This window comes from Mesocricetus auratus, unplaced genomic scaffold, assembly GCF_017639785.1.
Source record: "Mesocricetus auratus isolate SY011 unplaced genomic scaffold, BCM_Maur_2.0 Super-Scaffold_100013, whole genome shotgun sequence".
In the NCBI taxonomy this organism is placed as follows: Eukaryota; Metazoa; Chordata; class Mammalia; order Rodentia; family Cricetidae; genus Mesocricetus; species Mesocricetus auratus.
Window position 1 is genome coordinate 28,212,766 of NW_024429196.1, and position 25,828 is coordinate 28,238,593.

General features: G+C 40.3%; 1 protein-coding gene across 4 annotated transcripts in view; it reads left to right on the forward strand.

The window, feature by feature from the left end:
- Sfmbt2 (Scm like with four mbt domains 2) overlaps nt 1–25,828 on the forward strand; it is a 185,475-nt gene that overhangs the window by 103,641 nt on the left and 56,006 nt on the right. For all 4 annotated transcript variants that reach the window (XM_005071721.4, XM_013114693.3, XM_013114692.3 and 1 more), the window contains 3 exons: nt 4,605–4,752; nt 13,956–14,038; nt 21,067–21,193. In XM_005071721.4, the coding sequence (XP_005071778.1) occupies nt 4,605–4,752; nt 13,956–14,038; nt 21,067–21,193 (358 nt within the window). The remainder of the gene's footprint in view (nt 1–4,604; nt 4,753–13,955; nt 14,039–21,066; nt 21,194–25,828) is intronic.

The following is a 25,828-nucleotide window of genomic DNA, read 5'->3' on the forward strand; positions in this document are numbered from 1 at the left end:
CTAACAATAACGCCCAATAAATAAACCGAAGGCAGATGAATGCACCTCCTTCCCAGTTCTGCATCCAGCTCTTTCTGTGAGAGGAGGCTGAGGGCTCTCACTATATACCTCCTGGCATGTACAGAGTTACTGCTCCTCCTTTAATAGCTGTCCACTGTGGAACTGATTTTAAAAGCACTACAAGGGTAACTTACAGGGCTCAATGGATAAGAGGGATTTCAGTGCAAGCCTGAGAACCTGAGCTCAAACCCCCAGATTTTATGTTAAATGTTCCATGTCTGCAATCCAAGCACTTAGAGGACAGAAACAAGAGGATTTCCAGGGCTTGCTAGCCAGCCAGCCTAGTCAAATCCAGCTAGCCACCACCGCTGCTGCAGCTGCCGCCACCACCACCAAAATAGCCAAACACAATTCCAGATTCAGTGAGAAATCTTGTTTCCAGAGAAAAGAACACTTGCCATCCTCCTCTGGCCTGGCACACACACGGGGTGCACACACACACGGGGTGCACACACACACACACACACACACACACACACACGCACACACACACACACACTCAGGTCTTGGCATGTGGCACACACACAAGAAAGACTAATTTGCTCTGCCTTCATGACCGCATGTTTGTATCGAGAAAATTCCTGGAAGTAGTGAAAGCAGATTCTTATTTCCTCATAAACCAGTATGTCGTCGACTCTTTTTATTATCATCTGTTTTCATTGGCTAAAGGAGACCACATGCTTTTGAGACTGGCAGTCAAAATGAAATTCCTTTTCTATGCAAAGTTGTTTTTAATGCTGATCGGGTAGTCTCTTAAGATTATATAATTATTAAGATTACCTATTCTTCATAAGAGAAATTCCAGTGGTTCTAACAATGGTCAAATTCAAATTGTATGCTTCCCACCTTAAATATTAGCTTTTGCTAAGTGGCAGGAGATGCTGACAAGCTTAGCATTTTTAGCCAAATGTAGCTTTCAGTTAAAGACCTTTTATATTCAGAGGAAGAATTTGATTAAAGATTCAAGGTCAATTGCACTTTAATTTCTATTTCCAAGGGAAGTGGATCTATTTTCCTATTAACTCAGACATTTCTATATTTGAACTTTCTTTTCTTCCTCTTTCCTTCCTTCCTTCCTCCTTCCTCCTTCCTTCCTTCCCATCTTTTTCATAATTTGGTAGAATATCAGAAAATTAGTGGTGACACTGTATTAAGCATATAAACTGATTGCAATCATGATATACAGCTTTCTTCTTTTCCTAAATGTTTCTTACTTAGTGAACACATTATTTTTGTAAATTAAAATTTTATTAAGAGGCAAAGTCAACATGCTTTGCTAGATAATATTGGGATTGGAACTCAGGCATCCCTGCTGTTCTACCAACTATTTAAAACCTATGATTGGAAACAGTGTTTGAGGTCTTTATTATGTTTCTGGTAGCCGTCACCAATTTCCCCCAGACTGAAGAGCTGTCCCCCTGTTTTAAAACTTGTTCAGAATTTCCCTTTGTGCCAGAGTTGGGTGGTGTAGCTATGGCAGCCGCCCATTTTCTGGGTATATGAACTTGTCTAAAACACTGCAGTACCATCTTCGCATGTGCGTGCCAGGCCAGAGGAGGATGAAAGTAAGCTTGCAGAGCTGGTGTGCTCATGCCACAGGGCTCACATTTCTCATATTTTTATACTTTAAGTTATTGCTATATTCAGTAGTAGTGACACATTTCTTACAGGTAGCCTCAAATATCATCAATTCAAATCGACTTTCAGCAGCAGAGGTTGAGTTTTCACAATCAATTTCCCTTAAATCATCTCACCAGAGAAGGAAGTATTTGCAGTTAGTTTGAACAACGTGTTCACGTTACTTTTCTTAGCGTTTGTGTGAGCGGAAATTCTTATGTCATTCTGCCTCATGCATGTCCCATTCTTCTCTTACTGCCCATTTGTTGTTTTAATGCATGAGATGCAATGTATGCTTTTTGTCTATTAGAACCCGTGTATGCTTTACCGGAATATTTTTCATGTAGAAAATATTTACAATTAAATATATTTTCACTGGAGGGGATACCAGGAGTAGATATGATCATATTTCATTGTATACATGTCTAAAATTCTCAAAAAATACATTAATCATATTTCTCTAAACAGTGAAAAACATCTTAGAATATTTGGCTTGAGAATGTAACACTGTGTTGTCATTACTTTTTACAATGGAAGTTTCATGCATGGCATCCCTTTGAGGTTTTCTTCTTGGCAGCCCTGTTGAAGATAGAATAACTGCTGTTAAAGCTAGAATAACTGCTGTTAAAGCAGAGATAAATGCGGAGCTTCCTGAGTGTTAATGACCAGGCGTTAACAGTGTAGCAGGGCTGGCTCTAGTATTTCAAACGCTGGGAGATGAGGTGTTAACACTGGCACATGTGAAGTGCATTGCATCCATTAGAGGACAGGACACAGGAACAAAGTCAGGGCTTCTGTTTCCATCACTTCCACTAGCGTTTCTTCTATCAGTTTCTTCCCATTCTGAGCAGCGCAGCCTTAGGTACTTCACAGATGTGTGAGCTCTGTATCAGAGGGAGCACAAAGGAATGATTTTCATCCCTGGGAACATGAGGCCTGATAGACGCGACAGAAGTCAGTGAACTTTTCTCTCAAGTGTTCTCACATCAGTGTGCAGTTTGAGGAATGCTGGAACTCTGAAGAAGGGTCTGGTGGTGCTTTATACACCCTGCCACTGGGATATCCCAAACGTGTGTATGTGTGGTAGGACTGATCACAGTAATCCTGCAGTTAGTGACTGAGCGGTCAAAGGCATTGCTCTGGACAGTGAGGCATAGAGCAAGTCCCTGTTGTTACCAAGAAATAAATACAGTGTAGTGTAAGCTAAATACTAAGGAGACAAACCTCAAGAAGGGCTTAAGTAAAGGCTGGTGGCGATTTAATTTTTGAAATTTTTGTCTTATGTGTATGGTTGTTTTCCCTGCATGTATGTCTATACACCATGTGCGTGACTGGTGCTTGCAGAAGCCAGAGAGGGCACTGGATCCCTTGGAAATGGGGTTACAGACAGGTGTGAGCTACCTTGTGGTTTCTGGGTCCTCTACAAGAACTATTGTTCTTAGCCACTGAGCCACCTCTGCAGTCCAGAGAATGTGTTTTCAAATATAATAAGGAGTTATTATCCTGGGCAAGCTGGTCATGCTTGTCCTTTATAATCCAGGCTGTTCTTAAACTCCTGATCCTCACGCCTCCATCTTCAGGTGGGATTACAGGCTGTGCCCTCATGCCCATCTTGATTCTTTATTTCTTAAAGTAGACTTTCAAAGGCAACCTCAGCGTGTAAAATTAGAACTAGTTACTGGAATAAAATGAGGATGTGAAGATTGCAGTTTCTACTCTTGCTTAATGTTAAAATGCATTTGTCTAGAATATACTTTGTAATGAAGGAGCAAGGAACCACAGCTTAGTAAAAATGGAAAGATATTGCATCTCTCTCTCTCTCTCTCTCTCTCTCTCTCTCTCTCTGTGTGTGTGTGTGTGTGTGTGTGTGTGTATGTTGTCTGTCTGTGTATGCATGTGCGTGCCTGTGTACGTGTGTGATCTTGTGGGGGTGGGTCCTCTGATTTTGCTGTCTGCTTAGAGCTTTGTTTCTTTTTCTTTGTGGTATTGGAGAGTCAATCTAGAACCTGACACATGCTAGGCAAGTGCTCTACCACTAAGCTATATCCTGAGTCCTTTTTAGATTTAGTTTGTTGCTTTGAGGGAGAGTCTTACTAATTTGCCCAGACTGGTCTTGAACTCAATCTGTCAGCAAACTTACGAACTTAGGACCCCGCTGACTTGGTCTCTTTAGCTGGACTGACTTACACCACCAGACCTGTTTGTTCATTTTTATCGTTGGCATTCTTTCTCACATCTATTGTATATTCATGTACAGAACACTTTCCATGCCTTTGTGAATCATTTGATGAATAAAAGAGGTCACTGTCCTCAAAGAACATTTGATATTTTGGTGGTAACAGGTGGCAGGTGGTGATGGGAACACGGAGTAGAGACAGGTTCTGCATACATGATTTCCTCTCTGGCTATAGTATGTTGTATTTTGAAGGCTGTAATTCATGAGCCTAGAAGTCTCCCAGGGCTGAACTCAGCACTGTTGAAGGATCTGGTGTAAGGAGTTTCATCTGTTGTTGAGATTGAGGTGTCATTTTAACCCAGTTTATTTTTATATGGGCAGGAATTTCTCTGATTGTTTGCTTTTCTTCCGTGTGAGAGAGGCCCGCGTTTTATATTTCTGTCTTTATTTTCATTTTCTCTCTCCTGTATATTTTAGTTACTTCTCTCTACTTGTGTATGACCACATGTCTTATTCTGCCTTTAGCCACTGGAATAATTTAGTAATTTGTACTGAAATTCTTTTTTTTTTTTTGTTTTTGGTTTTTACGAGACAGAGTTTCTCTGTATTGTTTTGGAGGCTATCAGTTGAAATTCTGTTTTTTGCTAGCATCAATTTGATAGGACATGCTCAGGGTCTTTGAAACAGTGTCAGGATTTAGATGTGTCAAATCTGAGAAATTAACTGATTTCTGTTTTATTTTTTCTTTTAGGTTTTTAACAATCATTTTTTCCAAGTGACTATTGATGACCTAAGACCTGAGTCTAACAAACTCTCGATGCTGTGCCATGCGGATTCTTTGGGAATTTTGCCAGTACAATGGTGCCTTAAAAATGGAGTCAACCTCACTCCTCCCAAAGGTTCGTATCCTGTGGGAATTTGTGGGCTTGCAACGATCCAGGCTGGTGTCTTGTTGTCTCTGAAATGATGTCATTGTGTTTATATGGAGAAGCTGCAGTGTGAATTGACCTTGATGGAGGCAAAGAGCTTTTCATTGACTTGATTGACATGGGTGTCGCCAGTAGCTCCCCCCCTTGGGAGGTCAGCCTCAATGGCAAGGCATGTCCTCCACCAGTTGCTGTGCAGGTGCTTCTCTCTGATGCTGTGTAGTGAGTGGTCCATGCAACAACGGTACCCAGTGATTGAAGTTAAAGACATGGAAGTGTCAGAAAAGTCATTTTATATGTACAACAAAATGCCAGTGGTGTACTTCTCTACACTTATTTTGCTTTCTCTATGCTCAGATACTCTTAGGATCCAAAAATGTAATGTAGTACCACGTTATGGTAATTCACTTAATGGTATAATATGATCCCATAATTCACTTCATGTGCAATCCATCACAATAAGTCACATAGGGCCAGGTTGCATTAATATACTTTTTAAATTGAGATACAAGAGCCACAGTGCTTAACGACACCCTGTCATTTGTAATGAGAGGCAGGAAAACCAGGAATCCAAGCTCATCCTCAGCTAGACTATGAGAGAGTTTGCATGGCAGGAGAGAAAATTGGAGAAAGATTAAAAAAATAAACTTAATGGGGCAGATTTCAACAGACTACCTTAAATAAAAAGAGGTTTACCTTAACCTTTTCAGATATGTAGGGATTATGGGATTACTTCTGATGTCATGTTTGCTAGCTGGCTGTCACAAGCTACGCACATCATTGTGTTGTGTGGTGCGTGGCTTAGCTCTGGTATTGTCCTTGTTGAACTTTGGTCCTCATTTTTCTTTGTACTTTGTATATCTCCATGTCGGCTCTTGACTCTTCAGATTATAGTTGCGTAGTTACATGGGTTGATGACAGCACTGAACGTTCTTGTCACCGTTTGAAATTTCTGATTCATTGTGTCCTTAAAAATCCTGTTATGAGGACACTTCATCATTGACAGTTCATATAATGTGCCATGCCCAGAGAAACAAGACTTTCAGTGACAGACAGGAGCCGTGGTCTCCACATCTGCCCCCGATGATGATGGAAAAGACTTCAGTCTATGAGCTCTCTGTTCGTTTCTGGGCAGGTTCTTGTCATTGTGTGACCTGAACCATATAAAAAGCTAAATCTTTAAAACTGTCTGGGGGACTTCGTGATAGTCTCTGGGTAGCACGTGTAACCAAGTTGGCAGTCAAACTCTTCACATCTATATACAAGCTTCTACTTTCAGTGGCTTATTGGGGATTTTTATAATTTCTTTCTCACTATAGAAGTTCTGTGTCTGACTACTTGAACAGTATGAAAGCCTCTAAATTAATCTCCTCTGTGTTCTAACTTCTGAAGCATGTGGAATGGACTCCTTCGGAAGAGAGCTTAGATAATGGAAATTCTGCTTGGTTAGATTTTATATATCTCTACTTAGTAATCACATCTATTTTAGAACTAAGAAAGGACAAACAATTACACACTAATTTTGACTACTTGATCAGTTCATGGTGACAGAGGCTTTTGTGGATATCCATGTTAATGAAGTTTTGAATACATATCCTGTGAAATATATGGATGAGATTGTTGACATAGCTTGAATATTTATTAGGAAAATAGGTGTAGCTATTTGGCTACTCACATTTATCATACTAAGAAAATTATTGTGCATTAGTATAATTAAACTCTTAAACCTACAATGAATGATCACCACACATAAAATGAAGTATTTTCTGGTGTGTGTGTGTGTGTGTGTGTGTGTGTGTGTGTGTGTGTGTGTGTGTGCACCTGTGTGCAGGCACACCTGAGGCCAGAAGAGGGTATCAGGTCATCTGGAGCTGGAGATACCTGTGGTTGTACACTGTCAGTGTGATTCTGGGAACCAGACTCTGATCTTTGCAGTGATACCAAGCTCTCTAAACTGCTGAGCCTTACCTGTCCAGCTCCAAGATTTTTATAACTACTGACTGTCCACTGTTATGTTTTTCCTTCTGTCACCCTAATACTTGTGACTCTTGGGTGAAATTATATTAAGCATCCTTCTTAACCATTCCTTACAAAGGTGAAACATGCCTCTCAGCAGATTTTGAAAAAGAAAACCAATTTTTCCTCATGAATTTGCTAGCTTTATTTGTTTATAGGATATTGAGTTATGGTAATTAGTAGTTGCTAAGAGGAAAATCCCACTGGCAAACCTTTCAAGCATTCATGAAGTGACAAGTGTCCTTAGTTAAAGAGCCAATGGTGATCTGTAGCTGTCTTCTGGCTATGCAGTGACTTTGTTGCAGTAGAGAAAAAAGAAACAAGAAATCTATAGAAAAGTGGACAAGGAGTATGAACAGATATAGTCTAAGGAAAATACAGTGGTATGTGTGTGTGTGTATCTGAGATAGGTCAGGAGCTACCCTCAGCTGCTAATCCTCAAGGCAATTCTACATCTGGATTTTTTAAAAAAAATATGTGTATCTTATTTATCTATTGGCATTTTTACTGAAACTTTTTTCGTATAATATATCACACTTTTCCCAATTCTCCTCCCATCCAGCTCGATGTCCTTTCTTTCTGTCTTTCAACAACAAACAAGCAAGCAAAAAAACAAGCAACAACAAAACCCAAGAAACACACACACACACACACACACACACACACACACACACACACACACACACACACACACACACACACACACACAAAATCACAAAGTCGAAAAGCAAACCAAACAGCAGTATTTGGATTTGATGACTGTAGAGAAACACATAGTCTTAGTTTGGGCTCTGAGATTGCAAGTGAGTCCAGTGGTATGGAATACACAGCAAATACTCTAAATACTCTGCAGATGATTTAGAGTATATAGGAGTATGTGTTAACCATTGCATTGAAATTCCGTTTCATAGTCTATGAGGGATTTTAGCACTCAAGTGGAAGGCCTTCATATTTGAAATGAATCTTAAAAATTATCTCATTCCAACCCCAGTCATTTTTTCCCCTGGAGAATTCCAAGCTCCATTGTGTTAAATGATTTCTGAAATCTCAAGACGGTGTCTAAATCCCAGATTTATAACCTCAAACGAATGTGTTTCTGCATAACTATGCCACCCTTGCTGCTGCTCCCATGGCTGGCATCTCTACACAATCCATCCTTCAGGGCAGTGTGGGTGGCCTTGGGCAGCACTGGCAGATTTAGTGGCCAGCCATTACTTTTGCATGGATAATTGGTCTATGCTACAGAGCCGTTGTGAATTACCATATGAAGGTGTAATTTTCCAAATGTTGATGGGTATACCGCAGTTGTGGCTTTGTTTATTGGGCTCCAGTTTCATCTCATGAGGGTAGATTATATTTATTTTGGTAATTAAAATGAATGTGAATTTAGAGCCGTCAATACTGGTGGGGTTTGTACTGTGGTTTAGTGGTTTCCCTTTTGAGGCAGTTCATTATGTCTTATCTTACTCTGAGGTTCGGGAACCTTGTTGCAGGGTTTTTCAAACACCATTCCATATTTTATTAATATATGAAAGGAGAAGAAGATTTTTAAAATCTGCTTTAAGACTGAACTTTGGGGTTTATAGCTAGAATTTGCAAGATATAATGTGCACATCCCTAAGAGATCTCAAAGGTTTTCCCTTGTGCTTAGATATCTGTGACTACTGAGTACTTGCAATTAGATGTTGCCTGGTCTCTGACAGATTTTAGGTAGAAGGTGACATAGGAGAGAGACATGCTAAGAACACAGATCTCTTCATGTTGTTTTGACTCTGCTCTCTTTTAAAAGAGAAATGAAAATATATCTGCCCCAGACTCTAGAGACAAGACTTCTAAGCTAGGATGGAAAGGAACTTCTCAGTGGCTCTCTGCCTCAGTATTTCGCTGGCCAATCTGATCTGATCTGATCTGATCCTATTAGTTTAATTCAATAAAGGATTGCCAGTATTATAGGCCCTACAAAAGTGATTAGATAGATACATAAATAAACTAAAATAAAGGATACATAGGGCATGGACCACCTGGACACATAATACCACAGATTAGTTGTAGAATTCAAAGAGGAAGAATTCCAAACTGAGGGGGGTGTTTCATGGAAAACATCAAGCCTTTAGATTTGCATTGTAAAATTTAGGAGCCAGTATTGAAATTAACTGTGAATTTTAGCACTTTGCTGGTCTCTAGGTAGACTGTTTAAGAGACGTATAAACTGTTTACTGTCATTTAGGAAGGAGCGGTTATTTAAATTATTCCTGGGGCACAAGATAGTGACTTCCTAATTCCAATTCTCTTGCCTTATAGAATCTGAGCCACTGCAGTTGATCTTAGTTCTTTTCAAAAATTCCATTTTATCAACCTTTTGTTGTATTGTAGAGACTATATAGACATTCAGCCAGACTTGGTGGCATATAAATTTAGTTCCAGCACCTGGGAGAGTCAGGAGGATCAGGAGTTCACATTCATGCTTAGTTACATAGTGAGTTTGAGATCAGCCAGGAGCTCATGTTACCCCACTATATATATATATATATATACATGTTTGTGTAAGTGTCTGTGTATATATATGTGTGTGTATACATGTACATACATATATATGTACACACACATGCACACACACAAATGACACTCATTGATGCATTCAAATGATGTTAACGTTTTGGGATTTTGCGTTTTAGAGATTATGATGTACTGGGGTAGTGAGATGGTTCACTCATTAGGTACAAACACATGCTGCACATGCTCAACAATCTGTGTTCAATTCCCAGGACTGACACATACATGTTATGTGTTATCCTCTTGGCTTGGGGCACCTGAATTTTTTTAACTTTTGCAGAATGCAATGTAATTAAATTTTTAAAAAGTATATTTTATCTGACAGTGGAGGCAGGGTGGCTGACATGATTAATAGATCTAGAAAAATATCCTTATTTCTCATCTTTTGATTCATTCTCCACCAAAGAGGTCACTTTTAATTGAAAAGAGTTACGAAGGTGAACCTGGTTGCTTTTAACATTGAAAATATTTCCCACTGTTAAAAGCTAAGATTCCTTTTTGCTCACTTACTCATTCTTTAATATTTTAAGGAGTTATATTTAAGGTGTTATTTTTTCTGTCAACACTTGATATTTATATATCAGAGTCTATTTTTGGAGATATCTGCGTCTCCTAACCTAATTCGAAAGAGCATGTTGGTTTTGCATTTATGCAGAGAAGTATTTTAATTGGCCCACAGTGCCCTATTACTAAATGCTGCCCAACCTAATTCCTATTCTACAAGACAGAGCACTGTGGCTAGTGTTCAGCCAAACTGTCTCTCTGGTTCCCCTCCTCTTGCCTCACTTTCCCTTGCTTTTCTGTGTGATTCCATGAACATAAATAGAAAGAACTCCCATGGGAATGGATAAATATCTACTATTTTAAATGACTATGGGCAGAGTCCTGAGATGTGTAGATGAATATTTTGATACTCCTCACTGCTCCCATTTGTTGTTTTTGGTTGATTTTTGTGTATAAAATACCAGCACATGGTCCACTGGACTCCACAGCACATGGCCCTCTAGACTCCAAAGTAGGATGGCTTTGCATAGGTTTTCTTTTATATTACAACTGTACCATTAAAATTTTGTTCTCACCAGCTTATTCCACACCAGGCTTTCCATTCTGTTTGCTGATATTGGGATTCACTCCTGGGTTTTGGGGCTCACAGATCCTTTTCCATGCAGAACTTACCCCTATACCCTCAAGGAACTGTGTCTCTTTCCTGGGTTCTATGATGGCAATGTCTTGTGAGGACTCATTATCATGCATCACTACACCTGACTCTCCTCCCCTCCCCTCTCCCTCCATTTTCTTCCCCTCCTTTCCTTACCCTACTCATTTCCCCTGTCTCCCATTCCCTCCCCTCCCCTCCTCTCCTCTTTTAAAAATGTAAGTTCTGGAGTTAGAATTCAGGTCCTCATGCCTGTAAAGCACATTTCGTTGGCCGAGTCATCTGCCCAGCACAGCTGACTTTTTAGATTGGTACCTTCTTAACTTTTTGTCAGTGAAATCTTAGCTCATAAAGGGAAGAGTTTTGTCAACTTGCTTCACATCCCTAATTCCTCACACCCAGCATGCATAGGATCAGTATATTCTCTTTTGTGGACAAAGGAAGACGTGTCTAGGATAGAGGCTGAGCACATCCTTGAAGACTAACAGTCTAACAAGCTGACATCCCCTATAGTGCTTTGCATTGTACTTTTTCCATATGAGTATTAAAGTTCTGTGTCCCAACTGACTTCAGAATGTGGGCATCTTTTAGTTTTCTTCTTGTCCAGCTGATAGATGGCAAATATGACATCCTTTCACTTTTCTTAATTTTTACACATTTTTATAACAGGCTCCATGCAAGAGGGGCTCTTACTGTTGTGTGTCTACTTTGTGAGAGAGTAAAATCCTACCTTAAACTTTTCTGATATCCCCATTCTAAGAGACAGGTGGGGGTGCAAGACTACTGCCTTGAGGCAGTCCTAACTCACCACTTTGTACCAAAGTAAGGCCTAGCTCAGAGATGCTTGTACAAGTTACTTGGGTAACATCGGGATTGGTGAAGTTGAGGCAAATGACTTGGGTAGGGGTCACTTGTGGTATGTGTCACAAATTGTGCAGGACTTTCATTGATTGCACATCATCTGTGTATTATACTAGAACAAAGATGGTAGGCTACCAAATTTTTATTACTGAAGTCTTTTCACAGTCATGAGTAAAAATTTGAAAAGTACCAAGAGGTTGAACACAAGTTCAAAACAATTATTTTTCTTATATTTTTCTGTTCTTTGCGTATTTTGCATAACTCTAGCAATTATATGTGTTGACAGTCTTTTTAGCTATGGCCACAACAATTACATTTTCATCATTTTTCCCTAGCCATGCAGTTTCATTCCTGTATGATATCCAAGGGGCTTGGGGATGTCTTGGGTAAATCTTATGTCATTTTCTGTTAATGAAGTGTTATTTCTGCCTTCCCCAAGTTTCATAAACTTGCCGTACATTTCCTAATATATAGCCCACTCTTCAGTTGGAGGGGTCATTTTTATGGAATAAGGTCCTAGAAATGAAACTGTCAACAGCATAATTTTATACTGTAAGTTTTTCAAAGGCACTGTCCATTTGCACAACCATACTTAATGACTGCAAGTAGAGCTGCTTGATGCCTGTTCATTTGTATCACAAGATAACGGGTCATCAGTCTCTTCCCCCTTGCACCCATACGATTTGGAATGTGGTCATTCAAAATCAATAGTAATAAAGGCTTAAATACCTTTAATGGCTGTCATTCACACAGCCTCCCTAGGTGGCTTCTTAGGAATTGTAATGGCTTAAGGGGTTTTATTTCCTCTTTATTTTTTTCCTCCTCTTTACGGTTTTCTTCCCTGCCTCCTGGTTTAAAACATGTTTTCCTGGCTGTGCTTAAGCCTCGATACTTCTTGTTCCGTCTTTGTTGATGAATGAGTGTAATTGACCCCTGTTGTCTCTATTATACAATCCATGGCAATTTGTTTTTTATGTAGTAGTTATTTTCTGAGCTGTCTCAAAACTGCCTTACAAAAAGAGCTCATTATCAGCCCAAAGGAAAAGAATTTTAAATGGTGGAATGAATAACAGTCTCTGAGAGAAGGGGGAGGAGAGTCTAAGCCATTCCAATTTTCAAGTAAATGAGTGAGTTTTAGGGTCAAGATAATTAATTGCTGCTTAGGTGAAACCCAGCAAGACTTGATTATATCTAGAAATTATTAGATTAAAAATGGCTTCCCTGTGGACACTGTTGCACTCTGGATGTATAGAAGGATTGAATGCAGGTCCAAGATGGCACTCTGTGTGACATTTTGCAGTCCATTGGAAACTGGATGTGGAAAACCCAGCTAAATATCTATATGTAACAACCAGGGGTGACTTCTAAGCCAGAAGATTTGATGTGAGCAGATATATTCCACACAGAATACCCAAATGCAGTTCATACATACAGTTGAATGAATATCAGAGAATACTTTGTACTGGAGAGATAGCTCAGTTGGTACAGGGGTTGTCTCTCACACATGGGGACCAGAGCTCTGTCTCCAGGACCCATGTGAAAAAGAGCTAGGTATGGTGTGGCAAGAAGAACCAGGTATGGTGTGGAGTGTGTCTGTAGGTACAGGGCTGAGAGATCTCAGGGATTTGCCTGGTTCTGCCTCTACAGTCCTGTACCTACAGACACTGAGCACTCCTGTTTCATACAGAGCCAAACATACATTGCATTAAGAAACAATAGCAATAGTTGTACTCTAACTTCCACACACATTTTCCTTCATGAATATGCATGAACTCAAATGGGCATGAAAAACTTTGTCATGCACCCATTTTGGATTTTCCAGGTGCTTCTACACCATAATCTCATGAATTTTTAATTTTTAGCTTTTATGCTCAAGCATGTATGTGTGTGTGAGTTGTTGGAAGCCAGAAAAGGGTCTGGGTTCTCTGGAGGTAGAGTTACTCATACACACATAGTCGGTGCAGTCACCCTGATTCATAGACTTGAAAGCAAAAGGGAGTGGGTCTCTGTATTTGTTTTATTTTGATTAGAAAACATGGTCAGGCTAAGGTACATCCTGACTACGATGACGGTAGTAGCATCACTGGTAAGTTCACCTAGTGTCCACTTTTGGTCAGTTCAAGTTCCCATAAAGTAAGTTCTTAAGAGATTTCTAAAGCATATTTTTGACATAAATGCCCCACATCCTCTCTTCCTCCTCTCTCTCTCTCTCTGTCTCTGTCTCTGTCTCTGTCTCTGTCTCTGTCTCTCTCTCTCTCTCTCTCAAATTCTGTCTGCTGTTCTCAGTAGCAAGTCTCTCCATTGTCAAGAGCCTCTCTAAAGCAGATGGTTGCTATCAACTTCCTTCACAAGATTTCTGGTCCCAGTAACTACATGATCCCACACCTTCTTTACCTGTATTTAACACATTCCACTTTCTTAATTGTTTCTCTTGATCATCAAGAAAGCTCGAGAGCTTCCAGGCTTGAGAAGACTTCACTCTTTGGTTCTCAACTTAAGTTTCTTATTATTTTTCAAAGATACCCCATCTAGACTGACTGTTGCCTGACATCCAGCTCAGCTAAGAGCTTGTGTGTTCCCTTCCTCACAGGTTACTCGGGCCAGGACTTTGACTGGGCAGATTATCACAAGCAGCATGGAGCAGAAGAAGCACCGCCCTTCTGCTTCAGAAATGTAAGACACTTCCCGTTTGTTCCTTTTTGAAGTTGCAGATGTTATACCCTATACATTTTTGTGATTTTTTTTCCTATTTGGTGATCAGGTGTGGAGTACTACTTTGCACAGCAGGGTCCTGGAACCATCATAGGTTTCAAAACAAGTTTAATTTCATGTTCCCTTGACTAACAAACTCACAGTAGCTCCAACATGCTAGAGTTTAGTTCCTGCGTTTGGAAGAGCCAAAGCTCAGAGATGCTTTGTTCTTAGAGTTTATTAAAGTGTGTAATAAACTGGGCTGGGAATGGAGCTTTGTTGGAAGATTGATTGCCTAGAGTCAGTGACTCAGTTCCCAGCACTGCATAAGCTGGGTGTGCTAGTGTAAACCTGTAATCTCAGCACTTTGTTGGTAAAGGCAGGAAGATTAGTGGTTCAAAACAATTCTCTGCTACATAGTGAGGCTGAGGCTAGCCCAGGCTACAAGAAACCTTATTTTCAATAGGTAGGTAGGTAAGTAGATAGATAGATGACAGACAGAGAGACAGACACTTTAGGAAGTGCTTTTGTTACTAGTAAGATGCCAGCTGAGCAGCTGTCTGCAGGGCTTACTTTAAACTATTACATCATTGTCATTGCAGCAGTATGTTAGTGGCATAAACTAAAAATAAATAAATGAACTTACTCACCAGCAAGAGGTGGTAAAGTTTGGTGAAGTAGTTGGCAAAAACATTTCATCAACCGCAGAGACTATAGCAAGGGATATGGACTACTACTTCTGTTTTAAGAATGAAGTGTGTATCAACATACCTGTAGTTAACAAAGTAAATCCCTTATGCTAAGAAGAAATGACACCCCCCTTTCAATTGAGACCTGCAGCTTTTACCCTTCGTAGCATTTGCAAACCCAAAGGCTTGCTTTTGACCCTGTGTTCTCAGAGTTACTGATTGACTGTCCATCCTGCAGGGATGTCTGTGCCACAGGGGTAACAGGATTCAAAGAGCAGGAAGGGAAAGCATGGCCTCTGAGAAGCTTGTCTGAGCAGAATTGAAGCTCAGGATGATGGAACATGAAGTAGTGTGATTAATGGGTTCATGTGTACTCCTAAATACAGAGGAATAGCAGCAGCAGGATTGGCAACAAGGATTCAGTTGACTATTCAACATTTCAGTTAATGACATTAACGGATGGGGTCAGTTTCTCTGCAGCAGCATAGTACTTCAGGGAATGTGTTTTAATCTGTGTGATGGGGACAGGTGTGACTATGTTCCAGGACCGCCTTGAGGCTTATCAAGCCCAGTGACACATGACTTGATATTATGTGGATGTCACTGTCTCAGAATATACTGGCCTGCCTTTCGTGGAAGACTGGGGAAATAGCCTGTATTGGCTCAAAACCTGTTCATGGTTATGCTTTCTACCTCTCAAGAGAAACATTCCTTCCCTGACTCTTTAGTGTTGGAAAGGAAATTTTCACATCATTCCTTGCCTCCATTTTTAGAGCATATTTCTCCCATGGCAGCATATTTCCGAGAGAAAGAGAGAGAGAGAGAGAGAGAGAGAGAGAGAGAGAGAGAGACAGAGACAGAGACAGAGACAGAGACAGAGACAGAGAGACAGAGAGAGACAGAGAGAGAGAGAGACAGAGAGACAGAGAGAGACAGAGACAGAGAGAGAGAGAGAGAGAGAGAGAGAGAGAGAGAGAGAGAGAGAGAGAGAGAGAGAGAGAGATTGATTCGGGGGTTGGGGGATAGGGGCTGCCCAGACATTAATGTTAGCTCTCTCTCTCTCTCTCTCTCTCTCTCTCTCTCTCTCTCTCTCTCTCTCTCTCTCTCTCTCAATATTTTGAGTACACACATACGCACACACTCTCTCTCTGAAATCGTTCACTGATTTCTGCTAGGCTGGCTAGCCAACAAGCCCCAGAATCTTTCTGTCATCCCCCTCCAGTGTTAGCATTACACATGACTTTTTCCATGGATGTTAGGGATCTGAACTCAGGTCCTAACGCTCTCTTGGCAAACATCTTCCCTACTGAGCCATCTCACCAGCCCTCTGAAAATTTCCTTTTATCCAGGAGCGTCTACATGGCATTTCATTCTGGAGCAATTAACCGCATACCAGGTTGTCTTTGGAGCTTCCAGGATTCAGTCACCAAGATTAAATCTTGCTTAATGTATTTGCTGGTGTATTCATTAGGAATGCTTTTGTTGCTGGCTCCCCATTTATTTAATAGACAGGAGTGTTGTCTGCCTGCCGGCATATGCATTGCATACTGGGACTCCGCTGAATTTGTTAGCTTGCTACAAGTGCTCTTTAATGGAATGCTTATTATGAATTCATTTTTTAATCACACATCTCATGTGTACAAGAGGAGGGCTGTGTGGAACTGGATATGCCGAGGACATTTCCCTCGGGATGTTTTAACAATCAGAGTTGGTTATGGGATGGACTGACATAGCCAAATGCTTAGTAAAGGAAACTCAGAGGTAACAGTTTTGTTATTGATCTTTTATAAATTATCCTCAAGCAGTGAGAGGAAATGAAAAGAGGTTATGTGGTTGTAGCTTTTCCTTATTAAGTGAGATAAAATGCCTTTTAACTTCAAGGTTCTCCATGCAGCCACCCAGCTGTGCTATCAGAAAGAGGTTTTATATGTAATTGTGTGAATGAGAGAGAGTGACCTGTGTGTGTATATGGGGGGGGCATAAAGATCAGCCCACCTTAAACATCCCTGCTTCCTATTTCTAGAGAAATGTTGCAGGGAGGGAGGAAATCGACTTTTTTTTTAAAGCACGCAGGGCATAATTTTTGTTCTGATTACATGAGGACACAATTGCCTTTTCAACTGCTTTTATAAAAAGATGCTTAAATCTAAATTACTCTGATTTCTTTCCTCATAAGAGTCACATAACGGTACAGTCTTTTATTGGCTTTAGGAATCTGTTTAGATGAGTTTATATATTTCAAAGTAGATATGTTTTTATAGTACTCTAGCATATTTGATTGCAATTTATAGTAGCTGCTGTTTGGGGAAAGCCACATTTATTTGAGAGTAATATTTGGAGAGAGGTTTGCTCATCGTACTGAGAAAACTCATACTGACTTGATCTTCCTGAAATAGCTACTTAACTCCAGACCTACTATCAAAAACACTCACTTGGGCGTTGTGGAGCATGAATAAAGACAACCAGACATGTTCTGGGGCAGAGCAAGCAGTTGGAAAGAAGTGCCATGGTCAATGTTCACATTTCTATGCCCACAGTGTGAAGATAACCTAAGCTCACAGTGTATGAGGCAACTGAGTCCTGGCAAATATAGATACAATTTTGGACAGTGGAGAGCCAGGTAGACAAAGCCCAGAATCCTGTTCATTCAATGGCACCTGCATTGTTGGTGGACTGCTGAATCTTCTATGTCCCAGGAAATCTCCTGTTAGCCTAGGTGAGGAAAGAACAGAGTGGGCGTTTAAATTGCTTCTAAAGAGACAGAGTATGTGGTTTGAATACATCCAACAAGAGAGTTTGCTAAACCTGAAAACAGAAACAAAAGCACAAATCCTATACATAGCCTTGTGGGATTATAGCACAATCCAGAGTTTCTGTGTCATTACCTTTAGACCTTGCATGTTTCAACTAATGCACGCAGAAGCTGGAAACTGTATTCCTTCTGAGAAGGAAGAAGAGGAAAAAGAAAAGAAAACAGAAACCAAGCATGATCCAGATACTGGGATTAGCAGACATGCATTGCACATCCCCTGTTCTGAAACTCAGTTTTAGAAAGTGTGGGTCTTACTATGAGATACCCACACCAGCAGCTTTAGCACCCCCTAGGGGCCTTTTGGAAATACTGATTCTTTAGTTCTCTCCATGTTTCTGATCCACCCTGGAATTTGATAATGGTAGATGTAAAGGAAAGTATGCTTGTTATGCATGTAAAGACAGGAAATAAAAGCTGCCAAAGCTAGAAGCTTTAGAATTGAGGATGGTGCCTGAACTAAAGGAATCCATCAGTTTAATAGCAGAATGGAAATGGGAGTTACTGACCTTGAATGTAGAAATCATGATTGGTGTGGAACAGAGAGAAAAGAAAAAAATTGCAAGGAGAAATAAAGAAGAGGAATGAATCTTGAGGAGCAGTCTCCTGTGACCTTGGAGACCTAGAAGAAGTGACTGAAGGAAGATGAAAACAGATACCTCCCCTGGAGGATATGATGACAAAGAAGCAGAAAGACACACTTAGCTTCACAGTCAGCAGGGCTTGTGAAAGTTAGAAGCTGATGATGCTTCTCTAGCGTGACAGTTATTTTTAATTGTCCACGTGCCTTGATCTAGAATGGCCTGGAATGGAGTCTCAGTGATGGGTCTTCTTTATCGGGTTGGCCTGTGGAAGATTGTCTTGGTTGCCTTAACTGATGTGGTGAGATCCAGCATACTGTGGACAGTGTCATTCTCTGGGTTTGGGTCCTTGACTGCAGAGGAAATAAGCTGAGGAATGAACATGTGTGTGTCCGTTCCCTTTGCCCCAGCTGTGGGCATAACAGAACCAGCTGTTTCAAGTTGCTGCTGCCTTGACTTCCCAGATATGATGGACCATGGGCTGGAACTGAGTTAAACCAAATGCTTTCTCTCCTAAGTTGCGCTTTTTCTTTGTGTGTGTGTGTGTGTGTGTTGTGTGTGTGTGTTTTATCACAGCAACATGAGCCCAACAAAGACAACAAGGTATCTGTTAGAATGGCTGAATTTTGGCACACCAGCCGTGTCAATGTCCCTGGAGAGTTATAGTCACTAGGGCACTTGTGGGAATTCAGAAACAAGGTTTAACATCTGTTTCTTATATAACCCATCAATTCTGTTTCTAGAGAAGTGAAAATTTGTTGTGAAGAGGGTTGAGCTTGGATCCCCCTTCATTCCAATGATCAAGTCTGAACCCCTCAAAATGTGGTGTTTTGAGTGACGATGTCTAAAGAAAGGACTATGATAAGATGAAGTCCTAATCCTGTATGACCTGTGTTCTTATCAAAAGAGTAAGTCAGGACTCAATACATACAGAGGGATGATCATGGGAGCACACAGGCTTCAGCCAACCATCTGTAAGTCACAGGAACCAACCAGATGAAAGCTTGATGTTGCTGTCTTAGTTTCTGGGACTTCGAGAAAACTTTCTTGGGTTGTGTAGGCCACTTAGTCCGTGGCATTTGTTAAGGTAAACCAAAGTTACCTTAACACACAAAAAAGTGCACAAGCAGGGTTGTAGCAGCTTCAGTTACAATAACCACATTTTGAAAATGGTTCAATGTCCCTTAACCGGCAAATGGACAGATAGATTGTGATGTATATACATTAACTACTCAGCCATAAAATAGAACAAACTACGTATGATTCTTGCAAGAATGATCCTCAGATACATTCTACCAAGTGTCCTGCTTTCATTTCTGTTGCTGCAATAAAATATCTTGACCCAAATCTACTTGGGAGAAAGATTCCAGCTGAGAGTCTATGGAAGCAGGGAAGTCAAGGCAGGGACACGAGGCTGTTCACTTTACATGTGCAGTCCAGAATAAAGAAAAGCAACCCCTTCCCCCTTGTTGCCCTTTTCTACAGTTTATGACCCAGCCCACGAAGTCCTCCCACTCACATTTGGAACATATCTTTCCCCTCAACAAACAATCAAGAGTTCCTCCCATCCCCCCTCAGCATACTCTTGGGCCAACCTGAGCTAAATAGTTTCTCATTAAGACCCTCTTCACAGTTCATTCTAGTCTGTGGCAAGTTGACTTTTAAAATCAACCATCAACCAAGTGAAGGAAGACAGACTCAAAGGATCTCATAGAATGTGATTCTATCTATGCGATAACATAAAATAAATACATTGAATTACAGAAACGAAAGCCAGAGTGATAGCTTTTGTTTCTGAACTGAGGAACTGAGGAACTGAGGGTCAAGGACTGGGTACATAGTACTGTGCAAACGTGTTTGGGGCTGTTCAGCAACATAACTGCAGTTGTGGGTGCATATGGTTGTATGCATTGGTCCAACAGCATTATCTTTATAGACCAACTAGGATGTCCTAAGCAGTAGACTTTAGTATATGAATTCTGTGTGTGTGTGTGTGTGTGTGTGTGTGTTTCTAGTACTTGTGTGTGTGTGTGTGTGAGTGCACATACAGACCTTCGGACAGCCTCAGGTGTCATTCCTCAGCTGTGGTTCACATAAATCAAAGCTCCTGTTGGCCTGAAGCTCTCCAAGGGGTCCAGGCTGGCTGACTAGCAAACCTCAGGGATTTGTCTGTCTCCTTCCCTAGTGCTGGAATTTCAAGTAAAGGTCACCATATCTGCATTTTTAAAATGTTGGTTTGGGGATTGAACTTGAGTCCTCTTGCTTACATGACAAGTACTTAGAGACTAAGGCATCCTTCTGTATCTCCCAGCCCCTACTCCCCCCCCCCCCGTGTGTGTGTGTGTGTGTATGTGTGTGTGTGTGTGTGTGTAGTTAATTAGAAAAGTAAAGACAAATGAGGAATATGAAAATAAAGACAATTTCACATAAATGAAAACGAAGGAATTTGTCACCAACAGACCCGTGCTATAAGCTAAAGGGCATTATTTAAATGTCCTTTAAAAGAAGATGATACCATATGGCTACTCCATCTGCCTTGTTTAACACCCTAGGTATGATTTTAGCAAGCAATATAGAAGAGCAGAGAAATGATGTGTTTTACAAAGTTCATAGAATTGAAGTTCAAACTATGAGAGAAAGAATGTGTCTATAGCCTCATTGATTTAGTACAACGTGTCAGGTGTCCACCGAGTGTTAAGCACAGTTCTGACCTATGCAATAAAAAATGCATGACCCTTTGCTCGTGAGCAGTGGGGAAAACAAGCCTGTCTGTCTCAGGAATAAGGTGCAGTGTGTTTACTGTATTCACTGGCCAGTTCTGTTTCAGGAATAAGGTGCAGTGTGTCTACTGTCTTCACTGGCCAGTTCTGTAGTCACACGTTATCCTTCCCTGGGAGCTGCTGGCTCAGGCCTGCTTCTCTTTTCTTTCAGGCAGCCTTCAATCGGGGCTTCACAAAGAACATGAAGCTTGAAGCTGTGAACCCCAGGAATCCAGGAGAACTGTGTGTGGCCTCTGTGGTCAGTGTGAAGGGGCGGCTGCTCTGGCTCCATCTAGAAGGTATGTACAATCAGCTGCTGCTTACGAGTTCTTGGGGGTCCTCTCCAAGGGGTACAGGAAGATTCAGCACTCTCATGAATGCCCCTCTTGTTACCCTCCTGTTTAAACAGATCTTAAATTATTCAGCGTTCTTAAATAAGTGAAACTAATCAAATACAAATTCATTCCGCGGCGCTCGTCTTAACTAATAATTTCATGAAATGAGATGCTGGCCAGATAATTATGTTTGGAACACACTGGTCTTTTTACATCTATGATTATAAAAGCTAATGTGGCAATTAAATTAATATGAGTCACTAAAAATGGTATTTGAGGTCTTGGTCATTATGAGAATAAAATGATATATTTGCATTTTAATGTGGTCAATACCCTTCATGTTTTTCTTCTGTACATGTTTAATCTTTTTCCTCAAAATACTAATTTGAGGATGCTCTCTCTCTCTCTCCAAACACATTTAATATTTTTTTCAATGATGTTGAAACAGTTTTTTTTACAGATACTTTAGTTTAGAATATGCAGAAAATTCACAGTGTAATGTATTTTGTGAATAGAGCATTTTAGATTTAGGCATAACATTGTGTCTTGCATGTGTCGTATTTTGAATTAGAAATAATTAAAATAGATTTAATCTCTAAGGATTCCCAGTCTTTTCATAATGTAATAACAACTCAGATGTTTGATGCATATGCAAAGCAATAAGAATAGGCAAGATTATAAAAGACTTCTAGATCTTTGGTATATTCTTAGCTTACATCTTATGACACGTTCCTGTCACTATTTGCCTTAGTTACTTTTCTGTTGCTGTGATGAAACACCATGACGTAATGAAACAAAATCTCATTGAGCTTGTGACATCAGAGGGTTAGAGTTCATGATGGCTGAGCAAAGGCTACAGCAGGAACAGCTGATAGTTCACATCTTGACCTACAGTCAAGAGGGAACAGTGGGAATGTCAAGGGTCTTTTGAAACTTTAAAGCCTGCTCCCCATGACACACCTCCAACAAGGCCACGCCTCCTAATCCTTCCCAAACAATTCCAGGAGCTGGGGTCCAAGTTCTTAGAAGGGGCATTCTTTTATTTTATTAATTTTTATTTAAATTAAGTACAATCTTATTTTACACACCAATCCCAGTTCCCTCTCTATCCCATCCTCCCATTACCCTTACCAAACCCCTCGCACTCCTCAAGGAGCATGAGGCCTCCCATGAGGGATCGTCAAAGTCTGTCATTTGAAACAGGACCTAGGCCCTCCCCCATGTATCTAGGCTGAGAGACTATCCCTAGGAGGAGCATTGTAATTCAAATCACTACATGATTGGAAAAGGACGTGTGGAAGAAAGGGCTAGAATTGGCACTAATAGCATGTGATCCCTATTTCCCATGGAAGCAGGTCTGAATATTGCATGCCAAATTCTCAGATTAGTTCATAGTCTCATCAACATTATAGTCGATTGAAAGATGTGAAGCATGCTCATCCTAGATGTCTTTGTGTCTTTAATTTCTAGATAATAATGTAAACATTGCTGTAGTTTTCTGTGTCAAAATCCATCTGAATTAACTGAAATTCTGAGAATGGGTTTTTCTTTGTGGATTCCTAGTGAATGGCTTCCACTTGGAAGCAATAAAAACAAAGTCACGGGCAAAATGGTGACACTTTTACAGTTACAAAGGGGACACCTTTGGTTTTGTTGCTACTTGTAGACTAAGATCAGTTGCTGTTGGAGACACAAGATCACTCCCATGGCTTCTCACCACTCACTCAGCTTCTGTCTATGTGTGTTGAGCTACACTAATGAGACTCTGCAAAACAGAAATGGTGACGTTCGAAGCCCATGTTTCCTCTTTATTATTTAGCACATTATGGTTGAGATTCCGTGGCAGTCATTATTTATTTAGCAGTTTCTCCTTTCAGTATACTTTGCAGCTGTTAATTACCTAACACAAACAGCAGTAAGAGTGTCCTGATTTTTATAGCTGGAGAAACCAGCTAAGCCATTAAGATCTGCCTGGGGTTCATTTTCATTGCTCTTGACATTTTCTGTTGCTTAATTCGCTAGACGCTGCAGCTTCCTGCTTCTTGAAAGAGAGTGATGAGCATCATTTAATACATATTTAACATTTTTGACCATACCTTTTTTTGTTCTGATTTCCTCAAGATACAAAATTTTGGATTTTACTGGGAAAAAAACTCTACCCCAAACCCCAAAAAAAAAAACCTATCCCACATCTATTCTTATATTTTTTATAGTGCTTTGTGTAAAAAGGAAAACCAGGAAGCAAAAATTCAAAAAAAAGAGTTTCCATTTTTCCAGACCTAATATAGTTTTTAAAAAGTGCTTGTAAACAATTGTTTGAATATTTCCTAGTGACTGTTGAGTATTATATGGCATTATTGGGCAAAAGCATGCACCTGTTTCTTTACTTAAAAGATACTTGCTGTGAAAGCGTGAGAACCTAAATTTGGTTGCTGAGTACCCATGTGAAGAGCTGATGCAGCGTGCCCCTGTCATAGCAGGACTGGAAAGGCGGAGAGGGACCCCAGGGCCACTCTGGTCAGTCAGTCTAGCTGCTTTGGTGAGCTTCCAGATTCAATGGCGGGACCCTGTCTCAAAATAAGATGGTAGTGATTAAGTAATATGCCCAACACTGTCCTTTGGCCTTTATATATGCATATACATGTGGGTGGGAGTGTGCTAAGGTGTATTTACACACACACACACATTCACACACACATGCACACATACAGCATATATTAAACTTCAGACCATCTTCTTGGTTTTTCTTAGATTTTATTTTTGTTTTGCTTTATTTGGACTTTGAGCTTGGAGTTTGTTTTACCTTCTAAAGTGACACTCGGTGGCACTGATTTCTCTCCATTTTACAGTTTCATCTACACATAGCATCCCCATCCCAGTCCTGGGGACAAAATGGTAGAGCTTCATTATGGTCACTTTGTGGCTATTAAATAACTTTAGAGGGTAATGATTATTCTGATTACAGGCCATTTATTTGACACTTTAAATTTATAAAGGTCTTTACAACAATTTTATTAGTTATTTTAATGCATTAAATCACTTTGAAGCCTTTTCAGTGTATGGCTGATTGACCACTTTTAGGTAATTAAAATGATCATTTCGAGTTAATATTTGACTCCGTAAGAAGCCAGATCACTCTTTAAGTATCTTTAGAAGGTCTTTTATTAAAAAGAAATCAATGAATAAAGTATATGAGATTAATGTAATATTTTTAGGTCACACTGGCAAAAGATTCTAATTCTCACAAACCACTGACTGGAAAGGAGACACGTCGCAGCAGGGGTTAGTGTCTTGGGGTGGCCCCTGCACTGCTTTCTCTCATCTCATTATTCCAGTGTAGGTAATTCCATCTGGAGCTACGAACGCTCTCCCGGGACCATACTTTCAGTTTTCATGTCTCCAGTAGTGCCGCTGTGAGCTGCACGGCATGCTCGTCCCTCAGTCGTCTCCCAAACTAGTGAAGCTTATCCAGCTCACTTTCTTGTGCAGCGGATGTGGCCTGGTATTTTACATGTGTGCATGGTTCTTTTGTCCTTCAGTGGGGTCAGATTGTTGTGTTGCCTTCTTTGGCCTCTTTTGTGTCACCAACTTTCTCAGAATCCTTTCTTTTGGACACATTATGAGGTGTAAGTTGCCATTCCCTTATCTAAAATGCTGGAGAGCAGGTCTTTAGGATTTTTGAATATTTGCTTGTACGTAGGATCCAAATTGAAATGTGAAATCACCTCTCTCTCTCTTCTCTCTCTCTCTCTCTCTCTCTCTCTCTCTCTCTCTCTCTGAGAGAAAAGTCAGAAGAGGGAGAAAAGGAGGTATGGGTCTGAAAGTAACTATGAATTATTTTTAATAGACTGTACAAAATAACCAAACTGCATCCTGGACAGTTTTCTTTATGAGGTGTCATAATGGCACTCTGAAATTTTCCCGGTTTGGATCATTTGCATCTAGCAATGTGGATTCAGTCTCCCTGTATATCCGTGTACAAATCTTTATTGAACATCTCATCAGTGACCCAATGGTACTCAGCTCGCATTTCCAGTGATTGATACACTGATTGTTCAAGAAACTTGAATAACTTAGGTTTGTGTTCAGAATTGCACCAAAGAAATTTTAGTTGTAAAAGGTATTGTGCCTTTGAAAACTTGTGGTGAAATAAATGCAGTGTAAAGTTGACTCTTTAGACTAAAGTTTTAGAAGTGTCTGGGCATGTTGCATTAAATTAATGAACATCACTGTGCGCAACATCACCAGAATCCACTTCCAGAACTTTCTTATTTTCAAATGGAAACTTAGTACTCATTACACTAAACTCCTGTGGATTTCACCACAGGCCTTGGCAGCCGCTGTTCTGGCTCTATAAACTTCCTATAAACCCCCATGGAGATAGTCTTACAGTGTTTGTGCAGGATTCACTACCACTACTAATACTTTTATGCTTATATCCTATTCCATAATGATTTATCCTTTTGTCCCTCTTTTGCTTGCATACGTGTAGCAGTGTGCATGGATACATGTTTATGTGTATGTGGGTACACATGTGTGTGTGCACTTGCATGTGGAGGCCAGAGACCGATGCTGATTTGCTCTCCACCTTACATACTT